Below are 21,264 nucleotides of genomic sequence, written 5' to 3' on the forward strand. Positions count from 1 at the left end.
AATAAACTGGTCAACCTGGAAGTGTTTGAATTATCTCTTATCAAGAGCTGGTGGCACAAAAAATAATAGACGGAAAAGTGGTTGTTCTAAACCTGTGGACAGATGTAGAAACACAGCCATACAACAGCTATTAGGCTATGTGCTCTTGGTGAGATCTTGGTCCTAGCCAAGGACCGAGCCAAGGCTACAAATTGTGCAGTAGTCTGTGCCTAGGGATGGAAAACCATGTACTTGTGTTGGAAGGACATAATGGAATAAGAAAATACAGAATAATTTGAATAATAACAGATAAAAAGGAAAAGGAAGAAGTTGTAGGTCAGACGTAGGACAGAATTCCTGCTTTAAGGTAGTTTTTAGGTAAATATTGATCAGATATTGCTAATGTTTGGTGGATCTTCATGCTATAAAAAGGCACTCGAAACATTCAACATTTCTCAGGATTGTGCTGACACATCATGTTGGACTGTTGTCCTGCTGCAGTAAGGTGGTGTTGGTCCCTCTGAGGTCAGTGGTAGGAGGACCATGCCTTTAGTGCAGAGAGATGTTTAGCATTCAGTGTTGACTTCTGCACATGGGCTAGAGTGAGCATTGGTAAATATGGGTCACACTGGAAGCAGGGAAGATGGGAAATGTGTAATCAATATTGTGGTCTGATAGCTGAGGGTCTTCATCTGCAGCCTCTCCAAGGATGTCTTACACATACAGTTCATGACAGTGGTGCCCAGCCAAGAACAAGGTTTCGAAGATTCATACCTAAGGTTGACTTTGCACTTTGAGAGCACTTGGAGTAAAAATGAAGCATGTTCATAAGTCTTCTAAGGAACAAAGTTTAAACAAAATATTGTTAAATTCACGTGCAAGCAGCAAACAAATACCTGTGTTAGACAAAAAATTAAGATTTAAAGGTAGACAGAAAATTAAGATTTAAAGGGTAAAGAGGGCTTGTGGAGACAAAGAGAGGGAAATAGGTTTAGCAAGTTGCCGCCTGGTATGGAATGAAAGGAGAAAGAACTGAGCTGCAAACTCATCAAAAACACAGTTGTTAATTGAAAAGCTGACAGACCTCTAACTACAGCAGCGCTTCTGGCCGCCACTATAATAAATGTAACTGTACATTTAGAGTAATTTGCTAATTTGCCTAAGTAACACCCACAGACAGCAACATGACATAAATACATTAGTGGAAGCAACAACTATAACCAGCTCATACAGGTTCTTGGCTGCTAGATGGATGGATCAGATGAGCTGGAAAAGATTTACAAAACAGAATAGAAATGGAATTGTTAACAATATTGCGGCATACAGGATTTCTTTATTCTCTTATTTCCCAAGAATGCTTTAAGACCTGGAGATGCCCATACATATTGTAGCATGTAAGTAATATTTTTAACTTGTGTGTGTATGTGTGCACACACCTGGAAAACTTGGAGAGATGCAGTACACATCTGCAAAATGCTAAGCATTTCAGAAGCAAAAATGTCAAAATTTACATCTCAAGTAGTCTTTCAGGTAAATAATTGAATCTCCAACATTCAACATGTAATTATAAATATCTGAAAAGAGTTTATGTTAATAAATATTCTAAAGGCACATGTGTATTGGGTCCACAGGAAAGACAGGAACCTGTACGGTCAATTTTCCTAACACAGGTGTTACAAGTGTCTGGAACTTAAACTTTGGAGTTGCCCAGATCTTTTCATTTGGCAAATAATGAGTTCAGCCATGTGGCATCTCCTCTGGGCTAGCACTATTCTCTGTCTTCTGTTTCTGTAACTCCAAATCACGCTGTTGCATTTTGTTCTGAAGTCCTACTCATGCCAACTTTTGCCACTGCATATTGACCTGTGTTTTACATTCTCTAAACATCCTACCTCTAGGTTAGGCTTGGGGTCATCACTCAAGGTTTCTATGTTATCAGCAATACATTTTTAAAATAAAAAATGACAAGATTGCTGCTGTGCAAGGTGGGTCTCATTTTCAGTAAAATATTTCTTTCTGCTCCCAATCTCCTTTTCTGACTGTCTTCATCCTGATGCAAATTAATAGTGCAGAAGCAAAGCTAACGAATGCAGCTTTACACAGTTTCTGTCTTTGTTTCCTCTCAGATACACTTAGGTTTCTGTTGAGCTTTTTGAGACAGGTGATGCCTGCTCTCAAGGGCAGAATACAGTTGATAACCAAATGTGGAGTCGGGTGGAAAGTTTCTCTTGCAGTGCTCCTCTCCGGAAGAACCCACGTGTGTGGGCATATATATTCTTGCCTTCAGCAGGAGGTTGTTGTAAGGTTTTTCACTAAATACGGGTTGTAAAATATTCTTGAACATGAGTCACTTTAAATTATAGTCCATGGATCTAAGGAAGTCACTGAGAAAATGGAGCAGGAAAAAACATGGGATAGAGGCAAACTGCGAGACTTCTCTGTGGGATGTGGAGTTTTGACAGCTAAACCCGATCCCTGTCTTGCTTGAAGGCTTGATCTTAATGTCAGGGCAAACAGGGCAGCAGACCCCTCTGGCTGACGCAAGCTCTGACTCTGTAAGACCTCCTCAGTACAAGCTGATAAAGACCACAGCTCTGGGAGAAGAGAGCTGACATTATTTTACGAAGCGTTACGGCCGGTCTTCTTTGAACCCTAATTTCCGTCAAAGAGTTATCATCACTGTCACAGTAAGTGATACGTGCAGCACAAATGGCAATTAACTAGAAGTAAATAGTAGAGCAGAAGTCTGCAGACTGGTTTTTAAGGTTGATGAGTTGAAAGTAGTTTCAACACATTAATGCTAAGCGTGCTAAATCATAGTGTGCCCTGAAAAAGACAGTAATGTCATTTACCCGAAATCACTAGGAATTACAGTAACACGCAGTAGGGATATGCTCGATTGTTCCAAATATGTGAGCATATTATAGGAATCGATAATAGTTTGTGCGTCTGTTTTCTTTTACCAGATTTTCCATAAAACAAGTAATTTGTTTGTTTTTCACTGTTTTAGGTAGCCTGCCCTATGAATACAAGATTGTGATAGCAGGAAATCATGAATTGACCTTTGACCAGGAATTCATGGCTGACTTAATCAAGCAGGACTTTTACTATTTCCCCTCTGTCTCTAAGCTGAAGCCAGAGAGCTATGAAAATGTACAGTCTCTTCTAACAAACTGCATCTATCTTCAAGACTCTGAAGTGACGGTGAGGGGATTCAGAATATATGGCTCCCCTTGGTAAGCAGGTTTTTAAGCATACATAAAAAAAATACTGTTGATTGCTATCACATCAGCCATTTCATATGCATCAGCTCTATTTGGATTGCTGTGTTAGGAAGAAAAGTAATACTCAGTTTGATAAAGTTTTTATATTTTCTTGTAATGAATCACTCCTGTGACAAAATAATGTACTCGTACTATGGGTATTGTTAACCAAATAGTGGTGGGGAAAAAGATAGTATGCTCTTTAAACTCTCAGCCAGGAGCAGTTCTCTAAGATAGTCCATGTAGGGGGTTTTTGTGTCATAAAATATGTTTTCTATACTTAGTGAGTTTATATAATTACAGGTTAATTTTATTGCAAGGGTACATTCTTTTGACGATTTCCATCCTACAGATAATATTTAAGGTTCATTAGTGTATGCAGCAGTCATTTAACGCAGCAAGCTTGTTTCTGTATTTGTTTAGGCTTTTTTTTTAATATCCCTCAAAATCTTACTTTCTTTTATACAGTAATAGCTTTCCTTAAGGCATAGTTAAGCTTCTAAACTAAAGTCAACAAATCAGTGGCAACCTAGTATTTCATGGATTTTGCTCTCCTGTGTAGAGTGAACACTTAGAATTCCTTGACAGTATCGGAGACAGATGGGCTTTGGCTTCCTGACCTCCGCCTTGGACCTCGTATGCTGCTTCTGTGTTTCGTACTTATGTTACATTACTGCTATGTTATTTCCACTAACAGGACTGTAAATTGGGTCTTTTATGAGCATTCAGTATACATTTAAAATCAGTAAAAATTTATTTTAAAAGGCAGGTTTTTAAGGGAATCTGTTATTCTTCCTTTTAAAATCACATCAGGCTGGAATGTAGCAAACAAGTTGTCAAACCTGATGCATATACCCCAATGTGAGTTTTCCGTGTGAATAAACTGTGAAATCTCTTGGTTTGTTTTTTTTTTTAATGAAAATTGGCATTTTCCCATTTGGTTACTTGAGATGGGTGTTAATTTTCTCTGAGCTTATTATTCTACATTTGTCTACATTAAATAGCTTCCCTCTTAAATGCACCCTTCTCTCTCTCCCTCTTAGATCTCCAGATCTTTCTGGGTTTTTTTCAACCTACCCACCTGCTGTGTTGTAGTTCATCTTCCTCTTGTGTCTACTGTGTATTCAAGCAATGTACAATTTACTTCATTTTCCAAATTATTAGGGAAGATATTAGATGGTATCAGTCCCAATATTAACTTCTGAGAAATGCTACTTGGCATCTCTTCCCATTTTGATGTTCAACTGTAAATACTGTAATTATGCTCTGTTTACAATATGTCTGGCAACTTCATATCTTCATTGCAATATTCGTAACCAGGCACCATATTTCCAGTGTCAGTAATAATTTTCCAGGCAGTAAAGTACCAAAAGTCTCATTAAAGTCTAGATAAATTAAATTAAAGCAAAACACTATCTATAAAGCAGCACTAAGTAGAGGCTAAAGGAAACCATTTGAACTTTCTGTGTATGATTAGATCTGTAAAAATCTGTTGAGAAAACTTTTGTCCACCCACTAACCCATAAATAATGTTTCTGTAAAATCAGATCTGCTGCATTCCCTTTGTGCGCTAATCCTGTCATTTTGCACAAGTTGTCTAAGCTATCTGGCATGACCTATTCTTCATGAAAAAAGATTGCTTTCCATCTTGTATGCATCTTCAGGTTACATCTAAACTGCCACACTACATGTTTCACAGTGTTGCTAACTCATCTCCCACCCCCTTATGGTCCTGGAAGATGAGCGTTGCAAGGTCCTTTGAAGATCTTTGCTTACTCCATATGGGAGAAAGTCTTGATGAAAGTCTTCCAGCCAGATTGGTTTTTTTGCTTCTTGTTATGCAATGCTGAAGTTTCCATGCTAATGGATGTCATGTCCAGTGGAAACAGCAACAACAACAATAATAGCAATAATAAGTCGCTCTTTATTAGTCGATCAGAACAGCAGATGCAGAAGTAACAAAGTCACATCAGCCAGCCCACCAGTCAGAAAACCTAGGAGGAGAAACAGCTATTTTGTGTGGGTTAAACTAGCTGCCTGCTGGATTGAAGGCTGTAGTACAAGTTTGTGCCTACTGATCAGTACTGTTCTTTAGCATTTCTTTTTGTTTCTATACTTCATTCACCCTGAAAAGAGAAGTTTGTCATAGCCTCTCTGGGAAATAAATCTCAGTTTCTTTCTATGTCATAGTAGTGTAATCTTTAAAAAACTACAGAACTTCGGTGAACTTTACATGGTGAATCCTTTTTTGCCTTTGCATCATGAAGCCAGTCCTTTAGAAAATGCTTATGAACCTAGTCAAGACTTCAAAATTTAGAGTTCTTTAAGATCTCAGAACTCAATAAGAAAGCTAAATTTCATGCAGTTGCTTGTTTAGTATCCTAAAATCATCTTCTTTTCCAGCCTTGAAAATATGCATCTAGCTTTTTGAATGGATTTGTTTAATTGGAGAACTCCCAATTACAGTTTATGTTTGTTGTCCATACATGACTCTATTTAATGAGAAGATGAGCTATCTAGAAATTAAAAGACTGGGGCCCCAGATCCTGCTTTTCCATTTCTGGTTACAGCCCTGACCTTCTGTCTTACTTCACCCTTTGTAAAAATAAGTACAAGCTAGAGATATCCCTCCTTTATAAAACAGGTTAATCAATAGTTGCCAAGTATTTTGAGAATGCTGGAGTAAGGTCTGAGCGAATGCCAACCAGCATTAATGTAGCGTGTTTGCCTGTAGCCATCTGCCTTTTTATATATGACCTGTATGCAATTGGATTGTACTTCTGCTTAAGATGTTTTAGTTGCAAAGTAAACCACAAGAGCTTGGTTGGTTTGCGTAACATGCCAGTCTCTAAGGCCTTTTAAATATGTACCATTTGTGTGTGGTTAAATATTTTCAACAGCACTTGGGTATTTTGACCTCTATTATTATCTAAAACTCAGTGGTTATTTTTAATTGCATAGAAGAAATGGGACACTGTTTTGTCTCAGAAATCAATGCTTTAACTCTCCTGGGCTCCAAGAGCAAGATTTCAGATGCCAGATTGAGTTTCTACTCACTAACGAAAATTTAACTGCCTTAAATGTTAATTACGCTAGTATTACCATCAAGCAGGGAGCAGCCATTTTGAAATGCAAGCTGCAAAGCACAAAACCTGCTATTTAGGAATTAGTATTTGCAACACTGGTATCTTGGACCATGGCTTATCAGTATAGATGATGAGGGAGAGGACTATAAAAACATTAGATGCTTCATGAGAAACTTGGGAATACCAAGATGTTGAATGTGTCCAAAGCAATCTTGAATTTTAAAGGTGGCTATGTTTGGCCTAGGGGGCTCATGCTTTTGACAGTGCGCCATACAGTGTTGGTTGCCAGATCTGGATGAGCAGGGCATCAGTAAGAATGCAGCGTGCTTCCTTCTAGTGTAGCCCAGACGCTGGGAACCGTTGGGTTTTTTCCCATATAAAGCCTGGACACCATGATTTTTTTAATAAAAAGCTAGGCACAGGAAGATATACTCTAATTTCATCTGGTTTCATCCCAGCAAAACCCAAGACATGGCCAGAACATATTCACAGACCTGGAAGCAATCTTGTGTAGAGAATAGCCATAGTTGCTATGAATGTAAAACAAAGACTTTGGTTCCCCAATAGCATTTATTGTAAATTGGAAAGCTTCTGTTTGGAAAGTATTTTTAAACACTGTAATTTATTCTGGACTACTATGAGAAAAGTCAAACTGGCAGATAGAATAACCCAAATAATTCTGTATCATAATTCTATATAATGTACTTTTGACTGCTAAGCCTTCCAAAAGATTAAGCCATTTTCCAGTGGGTTTTAATTTGTTTTTCAGTAACATACAAAATCTTAACATCGAAGTAAAAATACAGCAAGCAGGAACACCAGAGAGATGGCAGAGAATCCATCCTTAGGTGTTTTCAAGACTTGGCTAGGCAGTCGTGGCTGACCAGATCTAGTGATGGTGAGCGGTAGGGAGTGGTAGGTTGGACTAAAGATCTCCAAAGGTCCCTTTTGAGCAATGTTTCTATGATTCTGTCAGTCCCACTATGGAGCTAGAGCTAGGTGTCAGTGTTGATACCTGAAATGAACAGGTATCAACAAAGTCCTTACAATAGGGAGCTTTGCTGTTGATATCAAACTCCCTACAAGCAGTAGATGGTCCCAGCAGGTGGTCTGGAAGTCAGGAAGCCAAGATAATAGTGGAAATTTGGATTTGGATTTGAAGCAGAAGGTCTTTTCTGTGTCATCAGACTGGGCATTATCTCTATGATGACGTCATTCACGGAACCACATTAATAAATTATTAGTGAGTATTTCAGTTATAGATTTTCAGCCTTCTATTATAGTTCATTATGCCCACAATGTGTTATTATTTTGCAGGTAAGTTTTAGTGTTAGCTACAGCTGGAATGAAGATAGGCTATACAATCCTTGTGCCTCTGCACTGCTAAAGATTTTAATTGCACAATTACACATTGTATTTGCACAAAAAACCCTGATGCATTCAGTGCACAAGATCTGCTGTGCTTGCTGAATGAGTCAACTATATGTTATTCCTTTTATAGTCATTATTCAGAATTGCCATGTAAAAATAAATGCCTATAAAGGTGCACGTACATTTTTGTATCAATGTGAGAACACCTGAGGTTCATACTTGCATCTGTGATCCTGAGTGTTGCTACATCTGCTTCTCTGCTGCACAAGGTTCCAATAATGGACTCTGCCCTACTACGTGTTTTTTCCATTGAGTTTTTTACAACTCAGTGAGTAAGTAACATGGCTCTCTGTTCTCCTGTTGCATGCAATAACTAATGATAAGACCTGAGGACTAATGAATTGACCCCTGATCAATAATCAGAAGCTGTTTGTGTCTGGCAAAGGTTATACTGGCTGTTTCCCCAATGTCTAATATTGCACCCCTGCCTCAAATTTATAGAAAAGATGTGCATCTGCAGAAGAACAGGTATTGTGTGTGTGCTCTGATCTTGTGGAAAATGGCAGGAATTCCAGTGGCATTTTTTATTAAAAGGTGGATTATTGTGCATTAATGGCAGGGTAAGAGTACACATTTTACTTGACATAGCAAGAGAAATGCAAGTGGCAGAACGAAAACATCTTCTTCCTGCCCACTGAATTTCCGTAATGCTTCTAAGCAGCTGTATACAACTGCAGGAGAAACTTTGGTCCTCCTGCTTTCAAACAGGCATACAAGGTGGCAGGAGAGCATTTTACCTCTTTCAGCGCCTTTTTTTCATTTTCCACAACGTGGGAAAGGAAGGGACAATCAAAGCCCTCTTGCCAAACATACGACAATTTCATTATTCTAAATGACATATTGGGCTGGATAGCTTAAAGAAGCCCTTTAGGATGAGATTGCCTCCAGACTCATTATCCAGAGAGTGGATTTTTGCTTGGCTTTGATTATCTGGAGGGATCTATTCCTGTGAAACAGAACCTCATTTTTCTTTTTGCAGAATTACATTTTTTTCTACTGTCTATGTATTCTCATTTCCTCCTTCATTCTTTTGTTATAGGCCATCTGGAACTTCAGAAACTTTCATTTCCCAGTCAGGGAAAATGGGAGAGCAAAGATTAATATCAGCCTAGAAGGACGTTTGTGACCATTTGTCCTGAAGTGACAGAGGCCCGGGCTGGACTCCTGGGTTTTTGTAGCTTCTCTCCAATGGAACGCTGATTAGATGTGGCCCTCACATGTTTACACTCAGACCAACAGCTCTCGTACAACGTTGTTGTTCAAATAATGGGAACTGAGTGAAGAAAGTTAGGGGTGTGTATGTGGGGAGTGTTTTTTTCCTGTTCAAGTATTGTTTTTACTGAGCTTAGCATTCTGGGTCAGGGCCATTCAGTGAGCTCTGGCTGTGTCGGAGAAGATGGCTGAATTCCTTCCAGTGTAAAAGACGTCAGCCTGTAGGTTGCATTAGTGAGTGTCCGCCACTAGCTCAGCCCAAAGCAGCCTTGACCAGGGGGCTTATTCTGCAAATCATCATCCCACTTTAGTGTGGGGGCTGGAAATCTGTTCCAACCTGTTGGCCCTTTTCGTGGTGCACTGCAGCTATCTGTACTATTCCAGTATGCAGCCAAGTGTCTTTACTCAAGCTATATAGTCCGGTGTGATCAGTAGTGCTTAGCTATAGGTGTGTAACTCTCATCTGATTTGTTATTTCTTGTCTGATTTGTTTTTTCATCACAAAGTAGGTGACTGTTGTACGCCTTCTCAAATGTTCTCTCTCTTCTTTGTGTGTGCGCGCATGCGCGTGCATGCGTGCACTTCAGATAGAAAGACTGGTAACTTCCATGTGTAATTGGGGTAGTTTCAAAGATCATGCAAAGGGCAAAATGAGGCAGAGTTATTTTTGTTCCACACAGACTCCAGGCCACCCATACCCTAGGTCTCCGTTTCAGTGCTTTCCTCCTCCATCTTTTCAAGAACAGCTGTAATAGTCTCTTTCATTCCTCACTGAACTCAGTTTCCATCAGTAAAATAATGTAGCAAAGATTTATAGATTCATTTCATGAGAGGGACACGCTTTCATTTTGCCAGTGATGAATCATCTAATGTTTACTTTCCCAGACCTTGTACAAATCTTTACAGTCATTGAGGTGAACATCAATTAAAATGAAACTGTATTAAAATAAAATATTGACTTCATTTAACATAATATACCTCCCAAGTAGGGAGTGTGGCTTCCAGATAGAGCAGGAGCAGCAGTGCAAGATGTTATGTTGCAGGTTTCATTCCCTGTAAAATTAACAGAAAATAATAACTTCTGCCTCAAAGTAGCCACTTTGATTCTTAGTTCTTATGCCCCCTTTCAAATCTGCAAAAAAACCTATTCAGTACCTTGCACATGACTAAAATATATAGGGACTCAAAAATTTGTGTTACTGGACAAAACCATACTAGAAGTTTTTCTAAGTAAAATAGCTGATCCTCCTATGTTCTCTTCTTTCTGCACCCTCACTTGGTCAAAAGATAAAAATACAAATAACTAAAGTGCACTTGCTTCTGTACTGTTTTCTAAAGCAGTAAAATACCACTCTAAAATCCTTGCAAACCTCAGATTAAGTAGATTTTTGAGCTGGTGGCTTGTTTTCATTTCTAGCTCTGTCAGTGCTACAGTTTTGTGTGGATGGATGTGGAAATGCTGGATGTGGACATATTACAGAGTGCTGGGTTTTGGTTGCTCAGAAATATGTTTTAAAAATTGTAGATGTTCCCTTTGCAGCTTTGGAACTGTTTGGAGCTTTTTTAATTTAGTAACTTTGAGGCAGGCAATATAAGTGAGTAATTTAGGTAGACTGACGTGGTTCTTGAAGAAAATGAAAATCATGAGTAGGAATAAGAGACTCCACTCATTATTTAGAATTGAGGCATCTCAAGTTTCAGAAATTTTGGGGAGAAGGTTGGCATCTAAGCCTACCTGATGTGGCTGCATTACTATGGTTAGAATGCTGAAGATGTTTCATTTCAGGCATTCAGTAAAAGGTAGGTAAGATGTGACAGATGTGTAAGAAATAGCAATGTGTTTAGAAGAGAGAAAGCAAAATTCATCATCCTGTTAAAATATATTAATTAACAGTCCGAGGCACATAGATGCAGGTTTAATTGTATTTTAATAGAATGCTGGAGTGATATTTTTATTTCCTCTTCCATACTTACCAGAAACCATTTTCCATTTTGGAAAGTGCTGCTTCTAAAAACTCTTAAAACCACAATATGCTGTAGTTTAGTTTGCAGCATATGGAAGAGCATAAGAATGGTTTTTCCTGCAAAATGATTTTGATCTATTAAATTCAGCTGTTCAGGGAAGGTGGTGGGGAGAAATGTAAGATATATTGAACTCCTGAAGTGTGAAAGGTTTTCCAGTGGCAGAAAGTGAGACTTAAGAGTGCATTCTGGCTGTTTTAACATCAGAAACAGATCACTGGATCATTTTTCTCCTCATTTTTTCTTTTTTTTTACTAATGGCACTTTGCTAAAATTGGTGCATTTCATGTGATAAACATGTCTTGGAAAGCATTGTTTTTTACTTGACTTGGAGACACAGGAAATGTGAGTCTCATTCAGTAGACACTAGGTATACAGGTGTTATTGCTCATGTGAGCAATCATACTGAATTCAGGAGAGGTCTTTTTAATGAACACTGCAGTACAAATTAAGTGACTGAAATGAATTAACAAGAATCATTAACATTGCTGAAAAAAAATGTGTATGGAACAAAATAAAAATTTCTCAGACTCCAAGTGAATTTTCTATAGCATGTTAAAGGAACGTAGTTGTTATTAACTAATTAAACTTGGCAATAGGTATGTGAGCGAATGAAAATGTAAACTGCACTACACCTGTTGTAGCCCATAAATTCCATCGAAGTCACACCAGCGTGAAAAGTTCTAGTTATTATGTGCTCCTGAGAAATTTTATTTTTCCATTTCCCGAGAGACTTTTTTAAAGTCACAGCAGTTAAGAATATCCCTTTTTTCTTTCCTTGTTAATGAACATTCCAGAAAATGTTTTCTCTCAAATAGAATTTCTTCCCAACATTGCCCAGGGCTGAGGAGTCTGGAACAGTTCAATCCTAGAATAGTCACAGTAGAGGAAAACCTGTAAGTCAAACACCTTTGCATGCTGCTTACTTGTACGTGTTTGCATATTACGGATATGGATCAATTCTCTAACACGTTTCACAGTGACCTCTTGCAGAGTGGGCTTAATCAGTTACTGAAGCCAAAGATACCTTGCATCCACTTTGCAGTTGTGTTCCTTCACTGTGTCTGTACAAGCGTGCAGGACATTACACTGCCTATGTGTGCATGCATGCTGAATATAGTCCAGAAGTTATGTTGATTTCACATAACATTTTTGGGCAAGTCCTGTTTCTTGTGATGTCTGAACACATTGTGTGGCTTTATATTTCTGTATGTGAGTGGGGATTTGCATTTGCTTGTTTTGTTGCAAATGTTTCTAGCTTTAGTTAAATTTGAGAGCAGTCGAAAAATATATTGCTTTAGTTTAATTAGTTTGGTAGAAAAAAAGTCCTTTCTTGGGCAGTAATTATTAGTTGTATATTATTAAAAGGAAGTAGTTCACATTCAGTTACTTAGCAGAAATAATTGAATCTTCTGATCCAGTAAACTAGCTCACTTTGGATTCAGCTGGTTTTTAATTTAAGACCTATAGAAGAGGAGACCTGTAATCTCACTACAGGGAATTGGCTTCACTTTCCTGCAGTTCATAAACCACAAGAGTGAAATTGCAATCCCCCTCAGCAGTTTTCTCTTTATTTTTCACATTTGCTTGAAAGTTTAATTTTATGAGACAGAGCTGATTTTAAAGTTTAAAGTGCTTTTTTTGTTGTTTTGGTGCTTTTTTCCCCATTTTTTCTTGAACAAAAGGACTACCAGCTCTATCTGTAGTCTGCGCTGTAGTCTCAGACAGCAGCAATTTCAGGATGTTTCAAAGATGTAAACACAGTTGGGTACTGTGATGAGCCCTTTGGCAATATTCCAAGAGAAACACAAATAGCTAACTAGTTTGGAGCGGATCTACATGGAGCTGATTCTCAGCTGGAGTAAATTGGCAGAGCTCCACCGGCTTTTGAGCCATTTACACCTGGTGAGAATCAGCCTTCATACTTCATGGTAGCTTGTATATATGCATTTTCCCTAGGTTTTCACACAGTAGGTGCGTTACTACATCAAGAAGTAGATGGTGACTTTACGTTGTGCTCTACGTGAAGAACTGTAAATAGAGCCACCATCACAGGAACTTATTGTAACACAGTTATCTGAGTTCTTTCTCTTTTCCCTGACCAGATTTTAAGGGGAAGAGTAATTTACCACTTGTTGTGAAGCTGTTTAACATCAGAACACTTCCTTTGGATTTGTTGTTCATAAATTAATTTTGTTTAATAAATTAGGATTGTTTAATATGAATTAATATGAGGATTTTCTTCCCCAGTAAGAAATTAGAATAAATTGGAACCAATATTAAAACAAGAGGGCTGCACCTGTGTGTGTCAAATGTTTCTGATCACATAATTTACACCAGATAAGTATATGATTTTTTTAAGATTATCTCAGAATTCCTAGCTCGCTGAATGAGCATCCAGGTGTTAAAGCTGTACCTTTTTGGTATAGAAAGTTATATTGCAGCAGTTAGTTTCCACCACTGTACTGTGGGGTGAATTTTGGACTACAGGAAAACATGAGTTTGGAATTTAGGATTGCTTGGACATTGCTCACTTCAGGTAGAAACATGGCATATGAAGTATCAGTATGTGCTTTTTTAAACAAGAAGTACGTTCATCTGTTGCTAAATTGAAAATGTTAAAAATAATACACTTTATGCATATATGCACACGTGCTGTATTAATTTATTAGTTTTGGAAGCATTTTCATGCTTATTTAACTCAAAATGACTTTGAATTTTCTAAGGAAAAGAAGGTAAAAAAACAAAAAAGAAGGAAAAAAAGAACAGACAGTTAGTCCATATGGCCTAATTACTCCTGGTATTTTGAGAAAAGAATGTAAACCTGGTGAGTTACTAAACTGAGAAGTGGCTACAGTGAGGGCCTTTTTTATCGATTCTTAATGCACCTATTACACATCCTATGTATTTTAGTCATGTTTCATCTAGGAGAGTCCGTCTAGGAGCTGCATCATGAAAAACCCCACAAGTATAGCGTCTCCGTTTGAGGGGATATTCCATCTCCTCAGTTAGCAAACTTCTGCAAAGTCTTAGAGGACTACAGTCAACACTAACTAGCTGGATGTGTGGAAGAACAATTTTTCTTTAGCTGTCTGGTCATTTGATAGTGAAAAACTGTAAAGATGCCATGCCATGCATAGATGGGCCTCAAATTATTTTTCCTTACTGATTGGCCTATTCATGGCAAGTTTTGCATTTAAAATGAGATGATGACTGCACTGTGGACAGAGGAGCTTTTAACTCCTCCTCTCTTTTGACCCTTCTCTCTGTGACTATCAGCTATCAGTGTCAGAAGTACAGTCTGCATAACCTGGCTGTACCTATATTTTTACATATTGAAAATCAGAGGGACTGAGGGAACAGACTCTGAGACGGCAGGAGCTCAACACCTTAGCCCTGCATTAAACCTGTAAGACCGTACTGAAAGTCTGTACAGTTCTACACCTGTACCCTCAGCACTGAATCTCTTGGCTAATTATTCCAAATTAGCTTTTAAGTTTGTTTGTTGGGTTTATTTTATTATTTTTAAAAAATATCAGATGGGATATTATCATTTGGCTCCCAGCAGAATGAAATAAACTATTTGCATTTGGTGTTGGCACGTTTTAAATTCAGTCTTTCATTAATTTTTCTCCTTACCTGTTATCTTCTGTTTTCTTATTATGAAGATAAAGTAGATTTCAATTTATTTTTTCATTGTTTTAAAACAGATTAATGTTTAGAAATGATCCATTCCTATTAGTCACAGCTCATTCTTTCTTCTTTCCAGTCAGAGATGTATGAAATCCTTTACTAAACAAAAGATGAATGATTTCATGTGTAACTCAAATGGCAAAAGAAATAATTACTGACAAAGGACCATATTCAGATTTTTACCCTCCTTTCCTTTTGTGAAAACAATAATTTGATTCAGAGTTTCAAGAATGACAACCTTGGGTGCAAAGCAAGTAAGGCAAAAAACCAAGAACACAGCAAACTTCCCCATGGAAGAAATGTTGTTTGTTGTGGCCAGCAGACTGATAGAGGATCTGAGTTCAATTTGCTGCTCACTACAGCCTCCCGAAGTAAAGCTGTGCAAGCCATCTAGAGACTTAGCACCTACATTCCCCTCCCTTCTGCTTTCTCCTTTCCACCTGCTGAGCTGTACGTCATGGCCATGTGTTGCAGGGGATAATCTTATATGAGATTAACCATCATTTGCATTTATTAGTTTTAAGTATAATGCCTTAGCTTTCATTAAAAAAGCCCTGGTTCCTATATTGTGAATGAGTGAATCTAAGTTTCTTTTTTGCGTAATTTAATTCTTTTTGTACACTACTTTTGTACCTCTTCTCTAAAGTCATACCGCCCTTGTCTCTCTCACATGGAAGTTAGTCGTAATATAAGTCTCCTCATACTCCTCAAAACTTCTGAAACCTGTTTTTCTTTAAATCTCAGTTATGCTGTTAAAATGCTCAGATGCCAAGATGTTGAATGGTATTTCAAAGCCGGTAAACAGTGTCTTGCCAGTCCTTGGCACTAATGGCCTAATAGCTAGTTTCCTGCCTGCTTTGGATGGTCCTCTTGAATGAGAGGAGGAAAAGACAGAAAGATGAGTGTTATTTCACAACTACTTTAGATGTAGAAACAACCAATACCCCACAAAATAAAAAGGTGAACTTTTATGAATCCTTACTTGGAGAGAAAATTGAGTAAAAAGCAGTAGAAATACTCAATGAACTGGGTAGCTACTTAATGAGGAAAGGCTAAAAAGGCAATTACAGAGATGGGGTAAATTCAACTAATGCAGTGATGGGGAATGTAAAAATGTGAACACCTGAAGGATGTGAACACCAGGCGGACAAGGAAGGTATACAGTGTATATAGTACTGTATACCCATGTTCACAGGTCTGTAGCTAGTTATAATAGTAAGATTAAATCACGACCAGGAAAAATTACACTTACATGTCCAACAATGAAATTTCTTGGGCTGGGAATCAGAATGTGTTGGAGTTTCGCTTGTGATTGCCACTGCTGAAGCTAACTGCTTTTCGGTGCTCCGTGGCCCTTGACTGGTCACTGTTACTGGTATGACTTTCAGCATGCATAGTCCAGTCTTCTAAATATTTAATAAGTGCAGCTCTGCAACTATCAGGAAGTGAGTAGGAATGAGAAGAGTGATTTGGTCCATTTGGTCTACCCACTGAGCTTCTTTTACGGTCACCAGTCAATATCTGTTTATTTTCCAATAGGAGAAAAATGGCAACTGTTGTGGAGGAAAGACTGGAGCAAGTTACATGTGTTTGTGAACCTCTGAAATTTATTTTGTAAGCAAAGAAATTCTAGTGAGAGAACTTGCCTTTCAGCTGAAAAAATGATTTCTGTAGGAAACTTTATAGAAACGAGGAGGTACAATGATCTGCACATTGTGTTTTAGTTCGGTATTTTTTGCTACTAAAGTGTTTGCAAGATGCTGCCCACCAATCCCTTTGATAAGCTAATGGATATTCAGTCAGTTACCACCCATAGCTCTCTGCGGGTATTGGACTATGCAAGGGAGTTTTCCCTGGAAGTCAAAGAGAGTAATTGCATGCCTACTGGTGGCAGGATTTATCTTATTCAACTGGACGACCTAGATGCAGCTGATGTGGTAAATCTTGCAGTCCTGAAGTTCTTGTGGTAGCTGACACCCTGCAAGCACTATGGGCAGTGCTGTGGTGGGAATACTTCTTTGACTGCTTGCTGGCTGCCTGCCATGTTCATCTGTAGCTGATGACCAAGTACTGTGGAGGGTCCCGTTGAGCTGGTAAGCGTACAGAGAGGAAGGAATCTGTTGTTTAAGTTAAAACGTTTAAATTGAATCAAGGTGATGGAGAATCAGATTTCACTCTCTCATTGCTTGTAATAGAAGAATCTGTGCACATTGATAGTTTTCCCCAGTCAAATATCCTTTTTTGTGTCCCCTTTTGTACGTCTGCTGGGCAGATTGAGATGGGTACCAAGTGGTTTGAAAATTGAAAACCTTCAATTTTCACGTAAATAACAGGTCAAATCTGTGTAGTGTATCACCACCCTTTCCAGTAAATCACATGTAAAACTAAGTTATGCCCTATTTAAATGACAAAAGAATTCTTGGACTACATGGTAGCTCTTTCTAGTAGTAGCTGAATAAAAGAAGAAAAACTAATAAATAATTAAGGCGGTAATATGTTTGACCACTTTTTTTTTAGTATGACTTTTTTCTGTTATTATTGTAACAGAAATGCTCCTTTCAAAGACAACTAAAGCGCTAATGATAGCTAAGAAGGTCATTCCTAGGAGGTTAAACTGGTTTAATTAGAATTTATGAGAAGGTTACTATAAGAGTGCAGAAAGATGTTAAGGGGTTAACCTATAAGAGATTACATTGTAGTCAGTGTTCTGTTAAAGTTTGAATTAATTTTTCCCATGGGTTTTTCACATTCTAATTTTCAACTAAATGAGACATCTGTTTCAGAAAAGGAAAATTTGCTATGGTTGTCATAGCAACTATCATTCTGTAAGAAAATTATTCCAATGGTTACTTTAGAACAGAAAGATAGAAATTCAGTACATAAAGCAACATCCGATTGCTAGCACAAATTCTGATAATTCAGCCCTTTTTGTATGGTAGATTATTTGACCTGCAAAACTTGTTCATATGTTTTTAACATAAGGTTAATTGTGCTGTAAACAAATTCACTTCCAATATATTTTCCCCATAGAGTCTTATATGTAGACAATCATTATTCTTATCGTTAATAATAATACCACCGAATTTTGGTAGTATGTGGAGAGATGCAAACTGTTTGCTTCAAGAAGATAAGACCTAAATCAAAGTACATTTCTACACAGGAGCGCTTCACTTCAGAGGTGAAATACATTCATGATGTATGTCTTTAATTGCCAAATACGTTTTTCTTGGGGGTTTTTTGAGAACAGCAGATTTTTCTCTTATAGAACATACATGACACTATTTTCTTTGTAAAATGTAAAATATTATTGAAAAGTAATTTATAAAAGAAATTACACTTTTCCTGAGCAAGCACTAACTGGGGATCGAGAAATTTGGTGCTTGATATGAAGACTTCAACTTTGCTTTCAGGTTCCATCGTAAATGGAAATTTTAGACAAAGTTGTCTTTGCACGATATCCAGGTCACAGACTTGTTAGTGGGTATTAGAGAAGATTTTTTTCCCTACTCAGAAACTTTGATGCCTGTTTTGCAATAAATTTTCAGAAGGGACTTGGGGATTTATAAAATCCCTGTGTGCTTATAAAGATGGTTTTGCTTTGGGGGTGGGGGCACTGAAGTGTATGATTTGTCTTTCTTCTCTCAAATGTAAAGCACGCTAACATCCTCTGCTGAATCCTTTCTTGGACTTCAGATTTTTTTTGCCAGAAATATTCCAGACATTTCTTTCGATCTTGGGATTGTCACAAAAGACAGCATAATGGCAAATCACACAAGTTGTAACATCTCCCCTTCACAAAAGAACAGCTCCAGCATGCATAACTTACCAGCCCTGTGCTCAGGCTGCTACGCGCTGCAGTCACCACAAAGAGAGGGAGGGATGGGGGAAAGTGCTTCTTGTCTTAATAAGCAGATCATGCCTATTCATAAGGGGAAACGGGCTTTTTAAAAAGTGGCCATGTGCAGGCTAGCCCTAGCAGAGGCAGGCAGAGACTCTCGCAGCTGCCTATGCCATTCGTGGGCATTCGGATTTCAGCAGGATTAAGCTGACTTCTGGCAGGACCTGTGACAGTCACGATTATTTCTCTTTATAAATGCTTCATTGTATCCTTAAAATAATGATTCCATAGGTTTTTGACCTTTTCTTCTTGGGCAAATATTGATCTTCCCCCTCGGTTTCTTTCTTGGGGCGCAGAATGGCCATGGCCCATTCTGCTGTGTCTGGCACACCTGCGGGGTGCGGGATGGTGCCTTGCCTCGCTTCCCACCGGGGACATGGGGAAGGTCCTGTCCATGCCCAGCAGCACCAGGGCGAGCGATGGGTGGCAGCAGGGGCCTGTATTCAACTGAATCTGTCAGTGGCTTTAAAAGCATGATTTACTATGCCTACACTTCGTTTGCCTCCTGTTTGCCCTTGCAAATATTTTCTGTCGGTGAGATTTTGCTCCTGGAAAACTTGCTCTGGGCCTAAAGGCAATTTGCCAAACAGTGGAATATTTTCATCTTGGTGAGGAAAGATACTTGGCATCTAAGGTGTGGAACACAGTCCCAAGGCAGGGACGGATGGATAGTTTAGAAAAAGCCTAACCTCTGTATATTTTTATGAAGCCTCCCACTTCTGTAAGATCCAAGCACCTCGCAGACTTCAGTTTATTTATTTTCAGGGCATTCCTGGGAGATAAAAATACTCCCATTCTGTCAATGGTGAGCTGAACATAAAGACAGGCTGATCAAACTCCACAGACTGTGGTTTGGTTCTGCGTGACAGTGTTATACAGGAACATCACTGGTAGCTTACCACAAAGTAAGCCGGTAACTAGACCATGAGTTACCACCCCAGCAGTAGGAAGGTGAGAAGTCATGTGCCTGTGAGCCAGGTGCTGCTCTTCCTGTGAAGAAAGGCTGCTAGGAGATGAACAGGTAACCAGAAAAGCGTGATTTCATATCCCTGATACAGGGATATGTCTTTTTCTCAGCCAGCTGCCCTGGTCTGAGCAACGTGACTCAGAACAAGGTTTCCGCTTCATTGCTACTGCTATTAGCATCTCTTCTTCACACACCTTCTTCACCTCCCTCGTCACAGCTTCTGGAGGCTGGGATGTATTTCTGGTCCCAGTGGCAGATGTACAAAGTTTCACCTTTTTCTTTTTTTTTCCTTGGGACACCTGTTTATCCAGACCCTGGTTATCCAGGGCGCTGTGTGATGAAGAGCTAGGAGATGAGCTCTTAGCTGTGGACACAGAAAGCCCTTCAGTCACCTATCTAGAAAAGTTGAGGCTTTTTTTATCTGTGGAAGAAAGGCAGGAAACATTCTGCAAAGCCCCCTTCTTCCTTTCCTTGTAGCAAAATTTTCTTTTCTTCCCTCGGGTAAGCCACATCCCTTTACATTTTAGCAAGCTCTATTTTTTAAGCTGTTTTCAATAGACATGTGCTTTACAGCATTCCGAAAGGAAAAGTGGGAAATATATCATCATGAAGATTGCAGACGTGCTAATTTTTGAAATGTTAGTCAAACATCAGTAATGGAAGAGGATGAATAATAGCTTTATGGGCATTTTCTTTTGTCTTTGCCATACATGATGTAAAGTGGAGTTCAGAGAATTTGTTTGAAAGAATTCTTTCTGTCTTTTGATGCGTGAGGGAGTGTAAAGCTTTCCTCAACAAAGTAACATCTCAAAGGGAACTCTGGTTGATGTGTATGTATTTATAAACACTAAGGCTGCAATTATCATAAACCTTATTAAATCACAGCAGCCTATTTGTTGTTCTCTAAATATGGATATGGCCAGAACACGTCAGTCAAAAAATTACAAAAAAATTCCAACCTAAAACTAACCCCTCAATTTTATGACCTAAAATTAGAGCATAGTCAGCAAGACATAATTTACCACTGTGATATAATTGCTGTGAAATATAGTTTTTTAATCAGTGGGATAGCAAGATACGGATAAATTGTGTTCTGACTGGCAGTGTTACAGTTCCACTGCTCCGTGATGAGCTGCTCCATAAATATGTTTTTAAAAATATAAATGCCCGTCTGATAAGAAATCTTGAATATGGAAAGTCTTACTTAAAAGCAAGTCAACACAGCAGAGGACAGAAGAAAATTATGTGTAAGAAAAGAAGCAGTATTCTTGTCCTGATGGGATGCTTCCAGTTAGGGAAACAAAACAGCATAGATGATGTCTCCAGCTTTGGAGTGGGATCTGTCGTTGCGCCAGGGTCTGTCCTTGCCCAGCTGGTCATAGGCTAGGGGCCGAACGTAATGGGAGCCAATGTGAAACATATATCCACACCTAGGTATCTGAGACAGGTGTTCTTCTAGATGCTGTGGGAGTCCAGCATGCTAATCCACACATGGAGATCTTGGTATCCAGGTCTTCTAAGTGTTACTTTTCACCTAGTTAGAGGAATACTGTGAATATTTTACTGTATGCTGCCTACTGAAAGTGGTAAGGACTGCACTGATTTGCCACACAAGTTAAATAACATTGGTTGTATGGAAAAAGGGTTGTACTGTGCACACAAAGAAGAAAATGAATGCTATTTGTGTCTCCAAATTCCATGCTAGTAGAGAGT

At 38.6% G+C, this 21,264-nt stretch overlaps 1 protein-coding gene across 2 annotated transcripts in view; it reads left to right on the forward strand.

Annotated features, from left to right (window-relative positions):
* Window positions 1-21,264, forward strand: part of MPPED1 (metallophosphoesterase domain containing 1) — a 65,826-nt gene that overhangs the window by 33,161 nt on the left and 11,401 nt on the right. For both annotated transcript variants that reach the window (XM_072850158.1, XM_072850166.1), the window contains exon 4: window positions 2,990-3,215. In XM_072850158.1, the coding sequence (XP_072706259.1) occupies window positions 2,990-3,215 (226 nt within the window). The remainder of the gene's footprint in view (window positions 1-2,989; window positions 3,216-21,264) is intronic.

This window comes from Ciconia boyciana, chromosome 1 (genome assembly GCF_034638445.1).
Source record: "Ciconia boyciana chromosome 1, ASM3463844v1, whole genome shotgun sequence".
Lineage (NCBI taxonomy): Eukaryota > Metazoa > Chordata > Aves > Ciconiiformes > Ciconiidae > Ciconia > Ciconia boyciana.